This window comes from Eutrigla gurnardus (genome assembly GCF_963514095.1).
Source record: "Eutrigla gurnardus genome assembly, chromosome: 10".
Taxonomy (NCBI): domain Eukaryota; kingdom Metazoa; phylum Chordata; class Actinopteri; order Perciformes; family Triglidae; genus Eutrigla; species Eutrigla gurnardus.
Window position 1 is genome coordinate 7098777 of NC_139924.1, and position 21676 is coordinate 7120452.

A 21676-nucleotide genomic window follows, 5' to 3' on the forward strand; every position below is an offset into this window, starting at 1 on the left:
GTCCTCTGACGGCAAAGGTCACAATTATCAGGGAGAGAAATGCTCCACCATGAAGAGATGAGGTGAACAAAACCTCCGTTAACACAGAAGGATTAGACGGATCTCCTGTGAGACGCCAACATGCGGATGCAGATTTGTCTTTGAACTCCGTACTGATCCGTATTCAGAGCTGGTTTACTCGTTTACGGCTGTTTTGCATTCGAGCAACACAACTGTGCTTTTGTTACTTTGCATCCACAGAAGCATCACGCAAACCTCCACATCCTGCTGAGGATGTGGAGGTTTGCGTGATGTGTTCTCAGGCAAATGAGCTGCAGCAGCAATAATGTATGAAGCTGTGACGTCTGCTATCTGCTGTCGCTGTCATCGGCTGAAAGTTTAATCACAATTAACATCCTCCTCAAGAGGAGCGGTCACACTGTGATCAAGTCAGAGGAGAAATGGCATATTAATCTATAAATAAAACCACCTCACAACAAACAAGTACGTTCTGAAAACCTTCACAATCAATGAACAAACCAGCTGAAATACAGAATGAGATGAAGAAACAATGTTGAGTGTCTTTTAAATATGAGCACAATTAATCGTTTTTTCAGATACATTCTGGTCAGGGTGGAAAAACCTCTGAACTGAACACTGTTTAACTCACTCCTGAAACCTGGCACCTCTTCACCTTCATAAGAGCATCGATATTATAATCCTGAGCAGTTGCCAACTTCATAATATCATTTAAGTGCTTGCTTTTATTGATGTTCATTACAGAAAAAAGCTTGTTCACAAAAGTAAGCGGTCCCAAACATGTGCCAAGGGTTTTTTGTGCCAAGGGTTGAGGAACCCTGGTTGAGGATACTGATCAAATGAAGCATTTTGTGATGATATCTGAGCTCTGGTGAAGATTTGCATCGAAGGCGAGGTTAGAACAGAGATAGCAGTCAAATGCAAACACACAGCTTTTTATTTTACATCTCATCAAAGAACTGTTATGAATTTAAGGCTATTAAAGTGTGTATACCAGGTCATCCTCTGACCTCGGGCTGCTGTTTTACAGCTGGAGGAAGTTTGCCCGTCTGTGCGGGATGCAAACAGAGGATCTACGATGAGCAGTACCTCCAGGCCCTCAACACGGACTGGCACACCGTCTGCTTCAGGTACGTTCAGTCACCGCCACAGCTATCCAAAAGTCAGAAAATTACCATAAACATAGAATGGAAAGTATTATAAAAAATCACAAGTAAGGATTGTTGGTAAACAAAAACGGAGTAGTTTGAGTTGGAGTTTAGCTGCAACGATTCATCCATTAGTTGATCAAACAGCAGCTGGTTTCAGCCTCTTACATTTCAAAGTTGTTTGAGACTCCGCTCTGTCCGAATGAAAGGATGTGAACTGTACTTTCTGTTGTGTGTGAAGCTTCCGGCGTTCGACCCGTAGCTGCCACAATCATTAACATTTCCACAGCAGCCGGCTTCATCGGTTTTACACCCCAAAGGGTTTGTCAGGTTTGTGTTTCAGTCTCAGATTAGATAAGATTGCAAAGCTTATTTGAAGAGTGACTCATGTGAATGACGTGTGTGTGTGTGTGTGTGTGTGTGTGTGTGTGTGTGTGTGTGTGTGTGTGTGTGTGTGTGTGTGTGTGTGTGTGTGTGTGTGTGAAGTTATTTATTCATCACATTGTTTGAATTTAAACCAGTATGAGGCTTTTTAATCTGTTGTTGAACTACTTTGTTTGTCAAAATGACAGCATTAGATTAATTTTGGGAGCCTACCAAACTATACATTAGATGTATTATAATTTAAAGGTGCATAATATGAGATTAGGAGCACTTCGCTAACGATGCTATCAGGAGCAGTTTCAGAGCAGATGGGCCAGTAGGGGGCGCTCGTATGCAAAAACATGCACTAAAGCACTCCATGTCAACAAAAGTGAGGAGAAGTTCGGACCACAACACACACAGAGGGAGAGCCCCTTCATTCTCTGCATGATTGGAGGTTTTAACCAGATTAAATATAGATTCTCCGGTTGCCTCACAGTTTCTCTGTTAAGATCTTTTTTATAGGAGCGCTCACATTATTTCTTTTTCTATGTTTATGCTTCATGTTTGTCGTCCTTACAGAACATTAAAAGACTACATCTTCAGGTCATATAACATGAAAATAAAGACATGCACGCCTTACTGCAATATGAGCTTACGCTTTTTAGGATTAATATTTTATTATTTGGTAGAAAGAATCAGTTTCATGGCGGAATTTCCCTGAACTAAATATGTATTAAATGTATATAGTTTTCTGTACAACAGATATAATAATAAATAACCAGAGACTGATACCATGTGTCCTATTTAGCATGCTTGTATGTTGTTGTTTATAAACGAGGCACTGCAGCGGAAACATGACTGATAATTCATCTCATTAAGCTGAGTCAGGGGGAGTTATTTACGGTGAAAGTGGGGCAGTTTTAATCTAATTCTCAGGACACAGTTGTTGTTGTTGTTGTTGATGTTGCTGCAGATTTTTTTTCAGGTTCTAATGAAGTTATGTAATAATATCTCCTCCTTTCTCTCATCAAGCTCACTTTCTCTTTCTAACAAGCCTAAGGACATCCAACGACTTTGTGTCGAGGAGTTCTGACTGAAACATTTAGTTGAAACTTGTCGTTGAATAGAGCCCGACACCAATCACTTTAATGCACACACACACACACACACACCATGCCATGTATGGGCACAATGAAAGGGGAGAAGTTAAATGACCCAGAGTCCGACCTGAATCGACTCGGCGTAACCTCACTCCACGCAGCCACATCAGCTAATGTTGGCTGGTGATGCATTATGGTCGGCGTTTTCTCGCCACAACGCATTCAGTAATTACAGACATCTAACCTCGCAATACCAGACAATTTGAGATCCTCGTCTAACGGATTTCTGGGCACTTCTAATTGCAAAGTTGTTGATAGAAGGGCGTCAGAAGCGACCGCTGACGAACCCAGGCACCTCACATGTCCACGGGCCAAACACCACGGGGTACCTTCGGGTGTGGGACGTACGAGGGCGCCAAACGGGTATAACGTGGTTATTGGTGGACAACGTCAAAGATGCGGCTCCAGGGATGTCTGGTCTCGTTGAACGGTCGACCTTAGACATCGCTGACTAGCTCTCACTAACTAGGTATCCTGTCTCTTGGCAAGCTGATGGTTTGTTTCTTCTTACTCCACCTTCCTCCACCCGGCCGCATCGTTGTCACTCCTCCTTTCACTTGGAGCTGATCGGCAGATCGGCTCAGTGTGTCATTAATGATTTCCCTCCCGGCCGGATGTCTGAATGGGAAATCTGAGGAGGGTATCTGAGCACAGGGCAAAGTCCACAATGGTTCTGGTGTGTGTGTTTCTGTGTGTGTGTGTGTGTGTGTGTGTGTTTGTCTTTGCATTTCTTTTGCATGCATTTATGTGTGTCTTTCTGTTTTTTGTACTGTAAAATGAAAGCATTACTTTGCATTTCTTGGTAACTTTGCCATCCTCGGGTTTAAACAGCGTTGTATCAGCTCCCTCCACCTCCTGTGTGAGGTGTTGGATATCAGCCTGCAGCTTTCAGCCCTTCTGCCCACCGTGTAGTGACACGAAACACACCAGACTGTCTCATTAATAGGAGTGAAGCCATGTGAGCTTCTAAGTCTGTCAACTAAAGAGAGTTGCAGCCTTCTAGAAAATCATCCATTTTCCCCGACACACCGCACCAAACCTCAGAATGACAGGGACTCTTTTTCTGACCCAGATGCAAATCCTCCGAGCAGGATTGTCATAGAGAAGGAGGATTTAAGACGGTTTCGCTAGTCAGACAAAACTTCTGTGAAAAATTGACTGGTGGAACAGATGATGGGAGCTTGAATCCCAAACAAGAATGTCCATCTGCAGGGCAATGCGGCGTTTACCCCAGTGAGTGTTGTTTGAAGACCGTCGGGCTGCGTGGGTGGAGAAAAAAAACCTGGTCAGAAAATAGCAGCGGCTCACTGTACATGAAGTAGGTTTCATGGGAAAGTGCAGCTGCGTTCTCACGGAGATCTGTTTTCACATTGTCTGACATCCGTTTGTCCCAAAACTAAACTGTAAACACCTCAGCCAAACATTTTGGATGTGTTCACTTTTGGTTTCACTTCCAAATACTGTGGTTGAGCTAACCTAACCTTTCTCACAGCAGACATTTTCACTTGTTGGAAAAGCACAGGTTACTAATAACGTCCCAGTAAACCACGACATGCACAAGAACCAGGACCAGAACCTGAAGCAGCTAAATGTTGGTGGTTATTCATCACCTAACATTAGTCGTTAGGTGATGTATTGTAGAATCAGTGGATTATTACATATTCATTAACGCTAATTTCCACTCTTCTGACACTATATTAATAAGAAATAAATGTGTGTTTAAACAAGCTCAAGTAATTCTGAGATTCATCATCTTATCAATCTATGCTTGATTTTGACTCCAGCTCTGAAAACTGGGCCCATGCTGCAGTCTCTCTGCAGTACAGCACAGCCCCGTCCTGCTCCACATCAAACTATTCCTGCTCCACCGCCGTCCCAAAAGACTACGAGAGCTTGTGCTTCGTTAGCACTTTAGCTGACAACCTCGCCTCTCTTTGTTTTTGATTTTCATGCGGTAGCATTTTCTGTTTTCAACAAACGCACCACTGAAAAGATGAGTTGTAACAGTTCGGGCTTCCTTCTCTCAAGGACGAGCTGACTCAAAGCCTGCAGCTCCTCTTCCTCCGTGCTGAAGGACACATTTCCGTCTCCATCTGTCCCTCTGACTCATGACTGCACCAGTCACATCACTGCCTCTGTCTAAATAAAAGATAAAGATCACGATATGACAACCAGAATAGATGTGGATGGAATGAGGTTTGGTTTGCACCGTGCCGTTCCTTCCAGCTCTCTGATACGGTGAAGTTTGGCTCAAAAAGAGCTGCAGTGACTCAGCTGTTTCCACCTGCAGACGAACTCTGCCTGGCAACAGGAGCGATGGAGGATTCATTGGTCCTATATGTCGCATCGAGTCAATGCAAATGAATCATAATGCAGGACCTCAAAGCTGAACTGCAGTGTTGATGAAGACAGTGGGGTTATTATGAAGTTACCATGGACGCTAATTACAATAGAGGCATTTTACTATGGAGCTTTGACAGACAAACCAGTAGTTTGAGTGATGTTGAGCTGCAATAATGAATCGTTTCGTTGATCGATAGAAAATGATAAGGATTTGATGCATCATGTGACATTAAATAAAAATATGTTTGGAGTTTAATCTGAATGCATCACCTCAGATTGTGGGAAATTAAAACCGGCCCCTCATGTTTAGCTTCATGCATCGTGCAGCAGCCTATGAACAGGTGTTAGTCCGACTAATACCACATTCTAGAGGCAGATATTGATATTAAAAAAGTTCTATAGACAATCATTTGTCAATAGGGATCCCTTAACTTAGCTTGTCAGTGCTATCAGCTCTTCTGCATTGACCCGGTGAAAACATCAGCGAGGCTCTGTGCGTCTGAGTCGAGATGTCCGAGGATGTTTGGATCAGTCTGAGCAGATGACCGTAGACGATATCTGACTCAGCCGGTTTGTGAAACAGACCGGGTTGTGGCCTGAATGAGATCTTTGTCTTTGGGTGTCTGTGAGGTTGTGTTCAGCATTTAAAAGGAGGTTGTTCCTCACAGATCTCACCTTGTGGACGCCTCAGCTCATCCTCAGAAAACAGGGAGGCGAGATGAGCCGAGGGGAGGCGGGAGGGTTTATTAGGCCATGGAGAGTAAGAAAATGTGATTGCCGCCTCCGCAATGGGTTGAGGGTATTAAGGAAGGGTGCAGGAAATGGGGAGATCACATTACTGGGGCGGCTCTAATGACGATAAGAAGAAGAAATAGCCGTGAGGTGGGAGGGGCAGAGGACAGGAAATGGTTGATGGAGAAGCGTGACCCCTCGGAGAGGAAGTGGAGGAAGGGCGAGAGAGAGAGAGAGAGAGTCACTGATGGTTGTGACAGCGAGTTAAGCGTCAGAGCTGCTGACATGAGTCTGTCCTCTGGCTGTCAAAACAAGACGGTGGCACCCACGGGTGACATGTCAGCAATGAGCCAGCGCAGCAAGAAGCCGCTCACAAAGTAAGTGGAAGAACGTGATGGTTATTGGTTCTAGTTTGAGGATGATGTTGCTTTGGCCTATAGATTGAAGTTTGTTTGTTTTTGCTGACTATCTGACGACTGTTTCTTTTCACTAATTGTTTGATGCTTTGGTCTGTAAAACAAGGTCTTCAAAAGTCTTGTTTGTCCAACCAGCAGTCTAAAAAACCAACCTTTTCTATTTGATGTAACCTTTCTGTGTGTTCATTAGAGACCTACTATGATACTACAGGACATGTAAGGCCAAAAACAGTCTCAGATTGGAGAACTTAAGAACCGTCAGATGTTGTGCATCGTTGCTGAAAAGAACAATTGATCAGTCAAAATAGTTGCAGATTATGAATTATGAAATGCTCCAAGTTGAAGTGCGTTGTGGTTAACGTTTCCACAGTTTCATTTTTGACGAACAGATCTTTTTTTTGTAATGTACGGGGTCTGAAACCTGTCAGTCTGTGGGCTCAGATGATTTACTCATTTCTCTTTTAAGTGGTCTCTTAATTCCGTGCAGCACACTTCTGTCTCACATCTGTCTCACATCTGTCTCACTGCTGTATCACATCTGTCTCACATCTGTCTCACTTCTGTCTCACTGCTGTCTCACTGGACCCTGAAACTCATATTTCTAAGTGACCTTGTCGTTTGTCAAAGCAAGACAATTGTTGTGGATTTTATTATTTATCATTTAATTGTTTTTGTCCCGTTAATAAGATGCTTCATCAGCTTTAACCAAACATATGTTGTGTGTGTCAGAATACTGAAGGATGATTCTGCAAGTTTTGGTCTTAACATAGTTTTGTTTTTTTTATCTCGGATGAGAAGCTGTGTGTGTGTGAGTGTGTGTGTGTGTGTGTGTGTTATCCAGCACAACCAGGCTGCCAAGGGGGAAACTCATTTGTTCATATCTCATTGGACTGTATTATTAACGGAAGCCAGAAGAAACACATTTATAGTTGTGAGACCACATATTTACACTTATATTATATGTATGCATATTTATTGAGAGAATAGACGGTGCACATTAGATTTTATGAGATCACATTTGTTATTATGACTTTTTTGTGTTTTTACAGTGTGATCAATAATTGATCCAACTGCAGACAGAGATGATTTATATTCAGATTTAATGGCTTGTTTGTTTCAATGAAAGATTAAAAAGGTGTTTTTTTACTGATTTCAACCGTGCATAATCAGAATCAGAATTCCTTTTATTGTCCCTCAACGGGGAAATATGTTTTCCACAGCAGCCAAAGGACAGTATGTTACAAGAAACACAATAGTAATAATAACAATAGCAAAAATTAACAATATAAATTAAAAAATGTAAAAAATAGAATAGAAATAGAGTAGACTTGTTATATACATATAAACATGATATTGTACAAAAATTACCAGCAGTGAATTTTGTTTTTATTTACAATTTACAATAAAGTATATTATATTTTGATGTTGCCCCTCACTAAAATGTTGATGAATATTCAACTTTTACACTCATCCAGTGACGCTTTGCTCTGCTTTGTCTTCACCGGCGGCTCCTCGTCCTCCTCGCCGTGATGTCACCAGGGTTCATACCAGCTGATAACATTTCCAGAGAGGAGAAAGGAGTCGCCCTGTGTGTCGGCACATATTTGATTAATCGCCTGTTCCCGAGCGTCAACCTTTGACTTTAATCACACTCTGAGAATTACATTTTGTGGCGTTTGCACCAGATAAACTCCCGACTTGAACTCTGCCGGTGATTAAAGAAAGGAAGATTAACGTCTTCATTTTCTCTCTACTTTCTCTTTTATATTTAACCTTGATCATTGGAAAAAAAGTCTTCAGACACTTACAGATAAGTTTTATCATACATTATACACTCTGATTTTACTGAGCGGAGTTTGCTCAGTTGCTCAGTCATGAAAATAAATCTCTTCTGTATGTTTTATCGAGCTTTTCATTTTCTCTTTGATCAGAAACAGACTTTAATGGTGGTCGATGCTGACTTTTATCTGTATGAGAAGCTGAATACATTCAGTCGTCTACAAATATTACAGGTATTTTCATGGAGGGCATACTATCTATGACCAGTCTACATTTCTGATTGAAATCACACAATACAAGTCACATGTGAGGATTCTTAAAATAACCTGAAGGATCAATAATGAAAATATTTATATATTTCTTTGTTTTCTGCGATTGTTGAGCTGAATCAAAAAGCCTGTTTGATATTAAATTCCTAGTTTTGGTTCTAAGTATTAATCCTGACCTGAAGTGACTCACTGAGCTGTTTTCCACCACCAGGTTCTCTTCATGTATGGGTTTCCTCCATTTGTGTCTCTAAACTATTCTTGATAAAGAAGAGGAGCTCTGCCGTCTCTCTTTCCTGCACAACAACGCTAATCACGGTTCCCACACCCGAAAACCTTTTTATCATTTCCTCGAAGTGAGACGGCCTCGCACCGACGGTGCTGACAGTCAGGGCGGCTTAACAGTCACAAAGCAAGAAATGCTGCCGTGCACATCGTTTACTCACAGTCTGCCAGCTGAATGGAGCACAGGGCCGGAAATAAAAGAGATTAACCGCGTTCTAAGTCGCATACTTGTTAAAATAACTTTCAGCACATCCCGCAGCTGCACTTACAAAGTATGTACTCCCTCATCATGCAACGTTGACCCTACATGAATCATGAATCATGAGCTTGTTCTAGTCCTGCTCGATGTTTAAGTTTCCTGAGATATCATATGACACTATAATTAAAATTGAGTTATTATGCTATGCATTTTGGACACACTAAATATATTTTTCTGGCACACTAAATGCCATCATAGTTGTGGGGTTTTGAGTCCGTGTCGAGCCAAAGCTACAGAGGCCTTACTCATAGCTACTGTTTAAAATGCACCACCTGCTCTCTGCTGTGTTTGAGTCGTTTAATTGTAGCAAACAGCAAGTCGTCGAGGGGTTAATGTCGGTGTAAATGCTGCTGAGCTGGTGTTTGACAAGGTCAAGGGAACAGACTGAAGCCTATTGGCTGAGGGATTTCCTGGTAGAGAGAGAGGTGGCTGTTGGCAAGAGACGATGAGGTAATGCCTCTTTTTTATGTGAGAGGATGACATCATGGCTATGGCATCCTGTGTTGCCATGGAGAAGGAGGAGGGTAGGAGAAGGAGGGGGGGGGGGGGAATAAGGGAAACAAAAAAAGGGGGCGCATGGGAACAGGATGAATGTGTCCTTGAATGTGAATCAAACAAACGCATTCAGCCAAATCGATGTAATGGGTTTGTTTTGTTTTTTTAGCTTCACGCAGACACACAAGTACCTTCGTCCTCGTTTCCACGCGGGAATCCTTCAGTTCTCTGGAAGATGTGAGCAGTGAAAACGTTGGCACCGCAGCAGGAATCGCCAACCATTTATGTCTGAGGGGAAAGAGAGGGGTCTCCCCCAGACAGTCGGCCATTATGTGTGTGTGTGTGTGTGTGTGTGTGTGTGTGTGTGTGTGTGTGTGTGTGTCCGTCCGGCCTCTTTCCCAGAGGTTGTATCTTTTCCTTTGTGAGGATTTCAGCATAGTCCACTAGACAACAGCTGGCCCTTCTTTCACACCGTAGACACATTTGTTTTCAGCAGACTCAACCTTTATTGTCTAACTCTCCTGATTTTACTGGAAGGCAGACCGGTGTATCGGACTATTGATCAGAAGTAGCGTTTCTGCTGTCTGTGCAGATCGTATATGGTGATGGATGTCCTTCTGAGCTCGGTACCGATGATCGGTGATTTAATAGTTGATGAGGACGTCGGGGTGTTGGAGAGGTGCGGCTCCTCGTAAATCTTTCAGCTTTGCGTCTGTCAGTCGGTAATGAAACTGCTCGCGCCTCCACCAGAACACACACACAGCGTTTCCTTTTGACTCCTCCTGCTTCCTGTAGCAGTGTCATCCCCCGTCATTTCATGACCTGTGGCGACATGTAAACACACGCACCACATGACATCCTGACCACAGCTGGATGGCCAGCAAGGTTTTTATTTTTATTGTATTGATTTCACTGTGAGGCATTCAGGGGTTTACCGTTAAATAAATCACACTGAGGTCTGAGAATAGATGAATACAAGAGCTGCATGTTTGTATGTAGGAGCTTCATATACTGCCTTGTTCAGCTAAGATTAGTCGATTAAAAGTGAAATAATGCAAGATATTTAAATAATAGAAAAAGTCCTAATTCAGATTAACTCCACTTTTGTGTATTTAGCATTAAATAAAGACGTTGCATCGTCTTGGTACCTTTTGTGCTGAGTGACTGCAGATCAGACAAATATTTGAGAAACGTTAAGCTCTAATTAATGATTAATTGTCTATCTCACTGCATGTGTGCTTCTGCGTGATCTTGTCTTGGCCTTGTTCATTTTCATGGGAACTTAATCTGCTGGTAGTTACAGGTTTTTCTGTCTCATTGTTTAATTTTAGTTTAAACCCACATAAATAAAAATAACACTATATATTTGAAGTACATGTGCTGTTTATGCTGATTGGTAAGCAGTATGAGATGTTTTTCTAATCTGTTAAGGCACTTGTCATAATTTCTACTTCGATCCATTTACTCATCCCGTTCAGCAGTTCAGCCCCTCAGGGAATTTAATTTCATTCATTCATTCGGACCTGATGTTGCAATCATTCAATTTCTACTCATTCATATCAACTGGGAGGAATTAATCATGTGAGGTACTGACCCGGGTCAGGCCGCCAGCAGGATAAATGCCATGCACGTCTTTCAAAAACATATTACATCATGAAACTGTCCGATGAGACCGTCTCACTGGGAATAATAAATGTCACTAATAGCGGACTATAAAAAAGCACCATATGGATAATTCATCTGGAGAATCAGAATTTTAAAAGACTATTTCACTCTTACAAGCAGGCACAAACACACACTTATGCATACTTGTTTAATGTTTATACTGAACTACGACAGATTTCATCCACATATTTCTGCACGATGAGCCCTAACATGAAGACAGATATCCTTTCTCTGGAGAAGTTATACCTTTTCAGTTATTCGTGCTCCCCAGAGGATGTTCTCACTCAAATGATCCCTTGATGCTTTACTTATAATCCGGTTAAAAAGTTGAATTTTTTAATTATTTTGGTTTACATGAGCAGTTTCTAACTTACGTTGACAGGTTAAGTGCTAATTAGCGAATGTTATTAGGCTAAATTAAGATGTTCAACATTGGCCTGCTCAGCTCTGGCGTGTTATCATTGGCTGTTGTGATCAGTATCCTGCTGATGCTGGCGTTTAGCTCAAAGCCTCTTAGCTCAAAACCCTTCAGATTTACAGTATCGCTTTTATGGAAGCTCCAGGACACCAAATAACGTGAAAACCACTCTTTGCAGATTAGAGACTCTGAGTAAGTAATTGTGTGTCAGCACTCATCTGGAGTCAAATGTTAACAAACACAAACGGAGGTTAGAGGCTGCCTCCCTTTGCCCTGGAAAAGAGGAGTTTACGGCCCTGCCAGACACTTTTAGCTAATTCCATCAGGGATTAGAGGAGCATGGGGGACAGGTTCAGATTTACTCACTCCACTCCCTACGTATCATTGGTGGTCTGCTGATCCTCAGGGCCGTCCAGCTTCGTGGAGTTATTTATGTCCGAGCAGCTTTTGTTTGTCTTTTGACTTCTTTTTTTTTTTGCTCCCTAAATGAGTCAAACATCCATTTTATTCACATTTACATTTACATTTAGGTCATTTAGCAGACGCTTTTGTCCAAAGCGACTTACAATAAGTACATTTGTCAAAAGAAAGAAACAAGGAAACCACAACATATCATTGCCGATAAAGTAAGAGTATTACTTTAGTATTTAGTCTGTATTGCTCTTTTTCAGATTTTTTTTTTTTACTTCTTTCTCTGTCCTTGGACATTATTAGTGCTTGCTTTGCTCAAGGGCATGCATACTATTTGGATTTATTTAGATTTTTGCACCGCGAGGTGGCTGCGAGAGTAAAAGAGACGACTAAGCTTTGCATTCAGCTAGATTTTGGGAGCATTATAGCAGAGGGGGCAAAGACTCTCTGAGTATTTCACACTGATAATCCTCTTACACGTTCGTGCCGGATGCACGCACGAACACAGTCAAATGTGAGCACAAACGCACATTAACACATAACCGGAAATCCCCAGGTATGACTCTGCCCCAGCAGGGTTTACAGCATGTGCACTGAAAGGCAGTTATTGAGCGGCAGAGAGCCAAGAGAGCCGAGTAGCTCCGGACGTCTTCTGAAAGCCTTGACCCACTTCCAGCCCCCCCCCCCCCCCCCCCCCCCCTACACACACAAACATGCTGCATTCTGGAGCAGCTCTGCCTCAATCTGCTGAGCTGCATTGAATCCCTGCATGCTCTGGAAGGGTGGGTGTGCCTGTCTGTCTGATAAATAAATTGTATGTGTGTCTGCATGTGCTTCAAGGTCATATGGGTTTGTGCATGTGTGCATGTGAAAAGGGCAAAATCGTAGTGAGCTGCTGGAAACGAGGAAAATAAGGGGAGACCTTGTACAACAATTGTACTACAGAGTGTGTGTACAGCTGCAATTTATCACCATTATTTCATTATTGATTATTCTGCAGATTATTTTCTCTGCTAATGGATAAATGGTTTTGGTCAATGAAACGTCACATCTGTTAAACTGTTAAATAAGACGAAGAAAAGCAGTAAATCCTCACAAAGGAGAAGTCCGTTGCTTGAAAAGTAAGGTGATAACCTTAAAAAGTGGTAGATTAATTTCTCATTTCAGCCCTGCATTTATGAAATGAAGTGATACCAGGACATAGTATGAGCCCGGCCTCTTTGCCACGATATGAGGACACCAGCATATTTATAATTCACACACCACTAAGAACTCGGCGATGTCACCAAAAATGGAGGAATTTGAATCATGTTAATGTAAACAGCAGGATATTTGAGACGGAGTGAATTATTCTGCTCCAGCCTTTGAAGCCAGGCACACGCTTCAATATTTTCCTGAGCAAACAGCGCTGGTTTTTAAGCTGCCGTCAACTGGGACACGGGCAGACAGCTGGCTGATGGGAGGGAAGCTCCACTGGGAAGGAGACGCTCACTTACTCGTGGCCGTCAGACACAGACAGATTTACACAGATTACAGCCAAGCACATGCAAGCCTGCAAGCACGCAGATGCAAGTGCACTAACTCACACATAACGACATGCTCCTACATGCCTTGTAGAGGGATTAGCACCCGTTTTTGATTCATGGCCACACACAGAGCAAATGTGCCCACTTAGGGTAGCCACGGCAACACAAACAAGATATAATGAAAATGAACACATAAATAAGACATTTTCTAATCACTTTTGATAAGAATGATCATCTTTCATCACTCACGCATCATTTTGAATATATGACCAACAACAGAAGTCTGTGTTTGCTTATTTGCATTTCCAGTGAAGTAAAATTGTAATCACGTTATCCTCCACACGCGCTCTTTGTCACCATATTGTCACTCGTTGTCGCCCGACCTTCTGTCAGCGTCTGATGTCTATCAGAGGCTGACGTCACTCTGGACCTCTCCAGCTCAGACGGAGCTCTGCTGATGAATGCTGATGATATGTCTGAAGGTGCTCACAGTGACTGTACAAAAAATGGTTCAATTTAAGAAAAGCAAAACACGTCATGTCTGCTCTTGGATAACTAAAAAATGTCTTTTATCGATTACAACTGTGATTTAAATACACAAGTCACTTTTTGTTACATTGATTGAAACGAGGTTAGATTCAAGTTTATTGTCATAGCGACGACATGAATGGTAGTCTTGCATGACTCTACACTAGCGGCGCTATATGAATTAAAATAAGTATGATATTGGATATGTCTTCCATCCATCCATCCATCCATTTTCTACCGCTTATCCTGTATTTAGGGTCACGGGGGGGCTGGAGCCGATCCCAGCTGTCATTGGGCGAAGGCAGGGTTCCCCCTGGACAGGACGCCAGTCTATCACAGGGCTGACACGTAGAGACAGACAACCATTCACACTCACATTCACACCTACGAGCAATTTAGAGTCACCAATCAACCTATCCCCATCCTGCATGTCTTTGGACTGTGGGAGGAAGCCGGAGAACCCGGAGAGAACCCACGCTTACATGGGGAGAACATGCAAACTCCACACAGAAGGAGCCTGGGCCGACCTGGGAATTGAACCCGGAACCCTCTCGCTGTGAGGCAAGAGTGCTACCCACTACACCACCGTGCAGCCGGATATGTCTTCCATGTTTCAAAAAAAGATAAATCATTCTTTGGACATAACTTTGTGGAAGCCTTGTTGGCTGATTTCTGAGACTTTTGTCGTAACCTGGTCGTAATGTTCGGTACTGACTGGAGAAATGTCATAAACATCTCACACACATGATGTGTTGGTTATATAACTTATTACATAATTTGACTTCAGTCATGTCAGCTGAGCACTCTTTACCCCTCGCTGTGTCAAATCAAGGCAGCTGACAAGTGATTCTTTCAAACGGCCACCAGAGGGCGACTCCTCTGTTTGCAAAAAGAAGTCCAACTGTGTAGAAGTCTATGAGGAAAAAGACCCTACTGCTCACTTAATGTGTTCCTAAATAAACATTGTAAACGTGACTTTATGGCCCCAATCGCTACATTCAAGTCTTCTTTAATAGAACATGATATTGATTTAGTGAATTATAGTGGGATGTTGGTTGTATTTGGCTTTATAGTGACAGCCAAGATGCTAAACTCCAGGCTTCAAAACAGCCGTGACGGACTCATTTGTCAGTTCCACCTCAGTTGTGGATGGTGTGTAATAGATCCACAAGGGGATGATTACCGCCATGAGAACTATAATTTGAGGCCCTGCATGGTGTCATTAGAAGGGTCAACTGCAGCAAACACAACAGCGAGTGCTGGACAACATAATGTTCCGTCAACACAACAACAACTGCTGATTCAGAGACACGCGGAGGATGTTGGACGCTGTGTTTTCTGCTATTTCTGCTCGTCAAATGTGGAAAATCAATAACTTTTTTCTTTCAAAGACAATCAACAATTTTCATTAGCAATTAAATGTTTATCTAGTTTTATCATTAATGCAAAAAAATGTTTTCTGGCTCCAGCTTTTCAAATGTGAGTTTATATTCAAATTGAAAAGTTTATTTCAGTGCATCATTTCGGGCTCTGGGGCCTTATGATAGGTGTTCACTTAGTTTTATTATTTGCTCAAATGCTCATGTATCTCTTCCCATCTCTTTCTCTGTCAGGTGTTGTGAGTGCAGCGCCTCGCTGTCCCACTGGTATTATGAAAAAGATGGACGGCTTTTCTGCAAGAAGGACTACTGGGCCAAGTTTGGGGAGCTGTGCCACGGCTGCAACGACCCCATCACCACCGGCCTCATCATGGTAAGAGGACCCATCCAGCCAACTCATCTCGCATCACCTCCCTGGTTCCTTTTTTCTCCTGATGAGCCTCCAGTTACAGCTGTAACACACACACACACACGTAGAGTCCGTATGCAACCTCACTGGTTGGTGTGCGACAACATAAATACAATGCACGTGGGATCTGTTCCAGACCTGCAACTGACCCCGATGCCTCTGGCGGCGTTTGTCGGATTGTCTTACAGACCGCCGCTGAAAGTCGGATCTGTTGTTGTGACACGGGAGAGCAGCGGGGTTCTTGTGCAGAATAGATGTGGTCACAGCGCCCGGAAAGAGGACAAACAACACAGTTGGCCTCCGCTGATAAGTGCTGCTGCATTATAGAGAAGACAAGGAACCAACATCAGAGCTGCGTCTATCTGTTGATTAGTGATTCAATCACAGACATTCAAAGCTTGGAGATTAATCCTGTATGTCGGTAACAGAATATGTTGTCATAGGGCCCTATTTTCCTGTCACAGCAAAGCCACAAATGCAGGTGCAACGCTATTTCCGATGGACAGTAGCATATTTTTTTGGTGACAAATGAACTCTCCCTTGCTGAGCTGGTTGTAAAAGTGCAGACGAGGCTGCGTTGATGCTGATTAGGCGACGTGGTGAAAGTTTGGTGCTCTTTACAGCCCAAAACAGAGCACTTCTTAGTACAAATGCAAGGCTATTTTCAGGGCTTTAGTTTACACACATGCAATATCTCCAAAATCACTCACAACGCAGTTGAATGTATGTTGAGTTCTGCCTCTTTCAGCTGCTGCTTTCATTTACCTCCCTGTAGATTGAAATGTAATGCAGATAAGAAGTGTCTCTGTTGTTTAACGGAAAGTTTATCTACATTTTGATAATCAATGAATCATTCATCTTTATTTTTTTAAGGGAAAATGCCAACATTCTCAAGTTCCACCTGCTCAGATGTGTGGATTTGCATCTCTGTGATAGGAGACAAAACAAGACATCTGAAGACGTCGCCTTGGGTTCTAGTTATTTTTGTTGGGCGTTCATCGCCGGTAAACTTGAGTTGGTGTCGGTAGTCCTTGTGCTCACACCGCCCTGTGAGATAAAGATAGAATGATCAGCCATGGCAGCAGACGATATGAAAACTATGTCAGCTGTGTATGTGAGTCTCATATTGTGGAGAACTCCCGCCTGTCTACTTAGCATGAGGCTCCTATGAAATTATCCACAGAACACTTACTCATAATTTGCATTTTGGAAGGTTTCATTAGAATGTTGAAGTCCTTTTTGAACAGCACTGGTAAATTGTTATTTAAATGTAGTTTTGGATCATTTTAATGAAGCAGATGTGGCTGTTACAAAATGTTTCATGGCCAGTTTGTGAAAGAAGATGCCTTTTAAAGGCTCCCAAAACCCAGACTATTGACTAAATCAATAATTCACTGACTGCTGGTGGTCCTCTGATAGGAGAAGCTGGTTAAAACAAGTTTGTTGCACAAAAAGCATCTTCCCCTACACATTCCCCTCACGGTCAGATGCAGCAGCTTCTGGCAGGTCATGTGTCATAGTCATGTTGAACAGAAATCATTCATGGGTTGGAATTTCTTTGCATCTCCAAGTGTGTGTGTGTGTTATAATTTACTCTGCCTCCAGACAGCCTGCTCTTTGCAGCCCAATCTCAGTAATGAAACATGGAGGAGACTCTAAAGTGAATTAGGTGGAGAGATCGGAGCACCACTTCTCCTCCTCTTGCTCCTTCTCTGGTTTATTGCTCCTCTTACATTTCAAAGGCACTGATTGACCGACTCTGCAGTTACACTTAAGTACATTTGAGATTGGTCGGCCTTTAGTTGCCACAAGATTTCCGGACCAATTGTGTTGCCGTTAGTCATGGAGGTCAGCTGAATGTGCACTTGCACAGTCACTCTGACATCTGTGCAGATTAGCAGGGAATCACAGTGCTGTTTGTTTTTTGAATGATCTGATGTCGCTGCACTTGAAAAGGCTGCTGTCACAGTCAGTGAAAACACTTGTGATGCAGAGATGAGTCAGTGTCTGCAGGCAGAAACGTAGAGCTGACGGCCAGTCGGACGGAAACAATAACTGATGAAGATCTGGGATTTCATCGCTCCTACCACCGTTGTTAACTCATCTACACTTGTGTGTAACACCTTGGTAGCCGGTCGGTCACAGAACATAAGAAACAATGCATAGGCACTCAGATAAAGGGACTTTTTTTTTATTGTGGGCAACAAAAGGAATGTGTTTCTAATCTAAATAATGCCCCAAAAAAAAAAAAAAAAACGCTTTAGTAACAGCCTTTTAACTTCCACCAAGTAGCACAGAACATTTTGCCGCTGGTTGTTTGTCTTTTTGTTTGATAGTTTAGAGGGTTGTAATGTTTGTTGATGATGAGAATGCTGTGAAAAGTGATGAGTTTTTGTTGTGCATCTGGAGCCAGATTTCTGATCGCTACGCTAAGCTTTCCCCCCCTTGGTTGCCATGTTGCTCCAGTGGATCAGGATACGTGCTGCGTAGCCTCAAGTCCTCATTATGCCTCAGAAGGGATCATATATAGAAAATATATCATTGAACGTTTTCCTTTGTGTCAAGCAGCAAAATAGTCGTAGCTTGACATGTTTGACTTAATTTGCCACCAGCAGACATCCGGCGATGCGCTCATTGCAATGTCTCAATGCTGAAACGATATATCACGCAGCCCTACCTTCAGCCTTCAGTGAACTGCTACTAATTCATCCAGAGGACGCCACTCCGTTATTTACTTGGCTCACTGGGACTGATGTATGTGCTGAACGGTGGTTAAGTGAAGTAATTGAATTTCCGCTGCCACCAGCACTCCTTCGCTGCTATCCGTCCATCACACCTGTTCCTGATGGATGAATGTGCAGTAATCCCAGCCAGCCATCGCCTCATCCAGCTTAGTCGGCCATCGTCTCTGCAAACAACTCAGGGCTGAGAGCCAGACATCGACCTGGACCTGTAGACGTCCACAATATTGGAGAAGACCGTATCTTTGCCACAACGTTGTGTATCAGAAAGCTCTCCACACTCGTGTGTCGTTAGAGTGGACTTCAGTTCAGAGGTGACCAGCAAGACATTAAAGGATGAAACTCCACGGCCTCGGGTCCAGCCATTTTTGATTTAATGGCGGGGTGATGATGAAGGTGCGATGATGTTGGCCTGGTCATGAACTTTGTAATGGCGTGTAATGTCCGAGGTAAAACAGTCAAGGTCCTGGCCACTGTGTCCATCACAACATAGTGCTCTATAAATAGTGTATTATTATTATTACTGTGCCTGTGTATGCCAATGTATTGATCGGTTTTGGAGTCGAGTGCACTTCAAAAGAGGAAAGACACACATTCATAAAATAATACAGGAGTAACCATAGATGGAGATGAACATTGTTGACTATGTGGATTGACTTGAATGGATTAAAGGTGGTTTGACATGTGTTAAGGCCCCATCAAGGCCACACTCAAAGATGGGCTGAAAAAAAGACACAGTAATGGTGTGATGTTATCCATCCATGTTAGTCCATCAGGTCCCATTATTGTTTTTTCATTTCTTTATTTTCATCATGTTGATTACAGAAAAGCTCCTATCAGGTGGTTGTGATTTTGGACTTGGCATCATCTTAAATGTGGGGGACTTTCTTTGTTACCAGATTAGTAAAAGTACCAAAATAGCTGAATGTGAAGACATTTCCCTGAAACCACAAGTGCTTTTCATACTTTGGGACTTTTTGGCCCCGTATGAACTCAAATCCAAATCATATGGTCTGAAAGTTACACCATGTGCTGCACTTCTCCCCTCATCCTATTTTTTCTGTTTCTGTTTCTGACAGATATGGTTTGAATTTTTCTGTTTATTCACAGTTTGAAAACAAAATGTTTCTTAACAAATGGAGATGGAAAAGGAAAAGAATGAATTATATATTTGCATCATTGTCTTTATTTACAGACCGCCTGACCCGGTAGGGATTCACGAGTGGGAGTGTTTCTTTTGAAATCTGCATTGAATTGATTCTGACTTTATGCGTGTTATGTAGATAACGACCTATATACAAATGTGGTGCATATTGAGAAATTTAGAAAGCCCCAAATCTTCAGTGTACTTTCTCAACTCCCACTGGTGTGAGGTGGCTCCGCGGTTGAGGGGAACCAGCCCTTGTTCCTGTAAACTCTCGATGATTGTTTGCTTCTAACTGAAGACAGACACGCGTGTGGGAAGTGTTGGGAAATCATATTTCTTAAGATGTTGTTGCTGTTGGTTGTGAAGTTTTCCCCAGTAAGAGGATCAGCTGTGATGGAGGGCCATGCTCCAGGCTTTATGTTGAGCTTCTCTTGTGTTTGAAACATTGCAATCAATAGGTTTAGATTTTGATCATAATCCGATCAGTTATCTTCTCTGGAGTTATTAAGATAATGAAACTTGTTTAGCATTTACTTTACAGAGGTGAAACCTTGTGGTACAGCAGCTGTGGGTTGATGCCATTTTTGACTTGAGTTGATTTACTGCTGCCAAAGGTGATGATGTCAGTGTTGTGTTCACACAGCTCGTTTCCGCTTTTCTAATTTTGTAATGCAACAACACTTGCCCTCCTCTTAACCTCTACATGATTTAAAATACAGGAAGTTACTGAACATTATGTTTAAATGTTAAATTAATAACAATAAGAATAGGTTTAAGACTGTAAAGCCAATTTAATTGTTTTAGCTGTGAATCAATATGTAAGAATGAGCAGATATAGGATTTCTTTTAAAAAAAAAACTCACACTAAGTTGATCTGTGAATTTCTATTATGTGGATAATCGTAAACAACGTGACGATTCAAACCGAACATTAAACACCACTGTTGTTGTATATTCTGTTTGTTGACCTTTGACCTGGATGTGTGTGGATTTCTCTGGAGCGGTTACAGTTGCCACAACACTCAGTAACTCCCACACTGACTCAATCAGATCTTCTGTAGCAGCATTCTCTTCCTGCAGGCTGCCTCCGCGGCTCCAACACAAGAACCACCAGACAGCCGAGCATATTAATATCCGCTCACTCGGATGGCATGCAGGACGCGTTAGGGACACGGACACAGTGAGACAGCAAGGACAAGTGAGAGACAGATTGGAGGAGCTGGAATGCAAAGGGTGACGCAGCAGTGAAGATAAAACAGGGAAGAGAGATTGTAGGAGAAAGAAATGTAGAGAGCAGGGACAGGGCTAATAGGTCATATTGTCTTCATTTATACTCCTTTATACTTATTTAGTGTTTCGAAAAACATGTCATTTAATTGGAAATTACTTGGAAAATAAATGCACGGACTAATCAATGACCAGGATGATATTTTCTCAGCTTTAATAAGGACATGTCTTATTTTCTACAGTTACAGCACTACGATTGTGTACCATCTATCTGCTTGAAGCTGCTTTGCCTTCGTTTCACTTGAACAGAAACAAATAAATGAGCTAATGCTAACATCATTCAGGCCTGTAAAAGTCACTGCTGGTTTTCACCGGTTTGTTAAATGTGACTTCAGGAACGAGGGCAGCGTGGGAGGAGTGAGGAATATACTGAAGACTCCGGGGGGTGGGGGGGAGGGGGTGGGTGTGTGTGTGTGTGTGTGTGTGTGTGTGTGTGTGTGTGTGTGTGTGTGTGTGTGGTTGAAGAAGCCGGGTGGCGCGTGTGCAAGGGTGGGCGGGGCCAAACAGGAAATGATGAGGTCATAGCATAAGTGAGAGAGAGAGAGAAAAAGGATGGGAGGGGGGAGAACCGGGAGGAGTGACATTGATTCAGAGATGAGCTCAGCTGCAAAGGCGTGGGCTGCTCTCTCTCTCTCTCTCTCTCTCTCCCCTCCCTCCCCCCTGCTGCTCCATCTCTCCGGCCGGTTTGGCCGCTGCCAGTGTTTTGTTGTGACAGCGGGGGAATCGCCTCACTAGAATGAACTAGAAGCGCGAGGAGAGTCGCCAGCTCGCGCTGACATGGTGGGAGACTTGTTTTACTGGAGCTTCTGCTGTCTCAGGCTGTGGAAACGGGATAAGAAGGTGAGGCTGCTGCTCTGGGTTACTGGGAGTCTAATGGGTGAGGTGCAGCCTGTCGTACG

The 21676-nt window shown here is 42.8% G+C and overlaps 1 protein-coding gene across 2 annotated transcripts in view; it reads left to right on the forward strand.

Moving 5' to 3' along the window:
- LOC311020396 (LIM domain kinase 1-like) overlaps positions 1-21676 on the forward strand; it is a 37992-nt gene that overhangs the window by 1179 nt on the left and 15137 nt on the right. Inside the window, exons 2-3 of one of the 2 annotated variants that reach the window (XM_084020415.1) lie at positions 1049-1148; positions 15429-15567. In XM_084020415.1, the coding sequence (XP_083876541.1) occupies positions 1049-1148; positions 15429-15567 (239 nt within the window). Of the gene's footprint in view, positions 1-1048; positions 1149-15428; positions 15568-21449; positions 21618-21676 lie in introns of those variants that run through there. The other variant, XM_084020416.1, reaches the window with a different exon arrangement.